Below are 1,232 nucleotides of genomic sequence, written 5' to 3' on the forward strand. Positions count from 1 at the left end.
CAAACACCTCACTGCGCCACCCGGCCCAGCGACTCCCCGCACCCCGCCCTTACCGCGTTTCAGGGACCCCGCGACAGCAGCGCAGGCGACTCGGGAAGACGCGCTGCGTCTGGCGCGCACTGCGCATGCGCCCCGACCCGACCCTTCCCGCGGTCCCCCTTCTGACGTCGTCGTCATGGAAACCTCGAGTCTGCGCGAACCGCTAGTTTAAAGGGACCGAGGCAGCTCCTGGACTCCGTTTGCCCAGCTGTGGCACGGGGCTGCGCCTGGAGCACCGTCCGGCCCACGGGATGGAGTCAGGAGAGCTGCCTGGAAGTGGCGGCGTCTGGGCGGAATCTTCAGAGCCATCGCCGGCGGGAGCAAAGCTGAGGAAGCAGGAAATCTACAGCCGGAGCTCGGTGGTCCGGGGTCTCGGGGTGTCCCTGGGGCTGATCCTGAGGGAGGAGCTCTATGCACGCGAGGGCCTGGGGGACAGTGAATGCGCAGACCCACCTCTGCGCCCCCCGGGGCCGGTGGGGTCTCATCGGCCCCGTGAGATCCGGTCCAGGAGAGACCCAGGCCCTTGGGCCGGTGGGGGGCCACCCTCTCCGGCCCTCACTGCGGCCCAGCCTCGCCCCCGACCCCTTCTCTCCATCTCTCGGACCCGGATGCCTATTTGCCATTTTCCTCCGGCCACCTCCCCCAGCCTGGAGGTCCCACCACCTACCCCTGCTCTGTGACCTCAGAGGGGCCACCAGGGCTCTCTGTGCTCATTTCTACCCGGTGAACGCACAGCGGGGTGGGCAGTAAAGAGCTGCGTGAGGCCCCCGTGGGCGCCCGTCGCGCACGCGTGTCCGGTCCCCGCCGGGCCCACACGTGCATGGAAACCGGTCCCTCTGAGAGGTGGGGACTCACTTGGCATCCACTGGTTTCTACCAGGCCCCGCACACGGGCACAGAGGTCGCGACCCCCGGGGAAGGCGCCGCAGGCCGAGGGCGGGGCAGCACCAGGCCCCTTCCTGCAGGGCAGCGCCCCGGTCCCCGCCTCCGCCTCTGCGCCTCGGGTCGGTTGTCGCCCAGGTACGGGACGAGGACACCCGCGGCGCGGCAGGACGCGGATTTCCTGACTGAGGGGAAGGGCCGCGCTCGTGACCGCCACGCCGTTGATCGTGGAGCGGACGCAGGGCCGAGCGCCCGGTCGCCGGCGCTCGGGGACAGGGTCGCGCTGCAGCCCGGGTCCGGGCGCCGGGCTGG

General features: G+C 70.9%; 1 protein-coding gene across 1 annotated transcript in view; it reads right to left on the minus strand.

The window, feature by feature from the left end:
- The window catches only part of NAT8L (N-acetyltransferase 8 like), a 14,002-nt gene extending 13,825 nt beyond the window's left edge, over positions 1–177 (minus strand). The window contains exon 1 of the mRNA XM_006919034.3: positions 54–177. Within this exon, the coding sequence (XP_006919096.3) occupies positions 54–177 (124 nt within the window). The remainder of the gene's footprint in view (positions 1–53) is intronic.
- Between the last annotated feature and the right edge of the window lie 1,055 nt (positions 178–1,232).

The sequence above is a fragment of the Pteropus alecto genome, unplaced genomic scaffold (genome assembly GCF_000325575.1).
Source record: "Pteropus alecto unplaced genomic scaffold, ASM32557v1 scaffold5, whole genome shotgun sequence".
Lineage (NCBI taxonomy): Eukaryota > Metazoa > Chordata > Mammalia > Chiroptera > Pteropodidae > Pteropus > Pteropus alecto.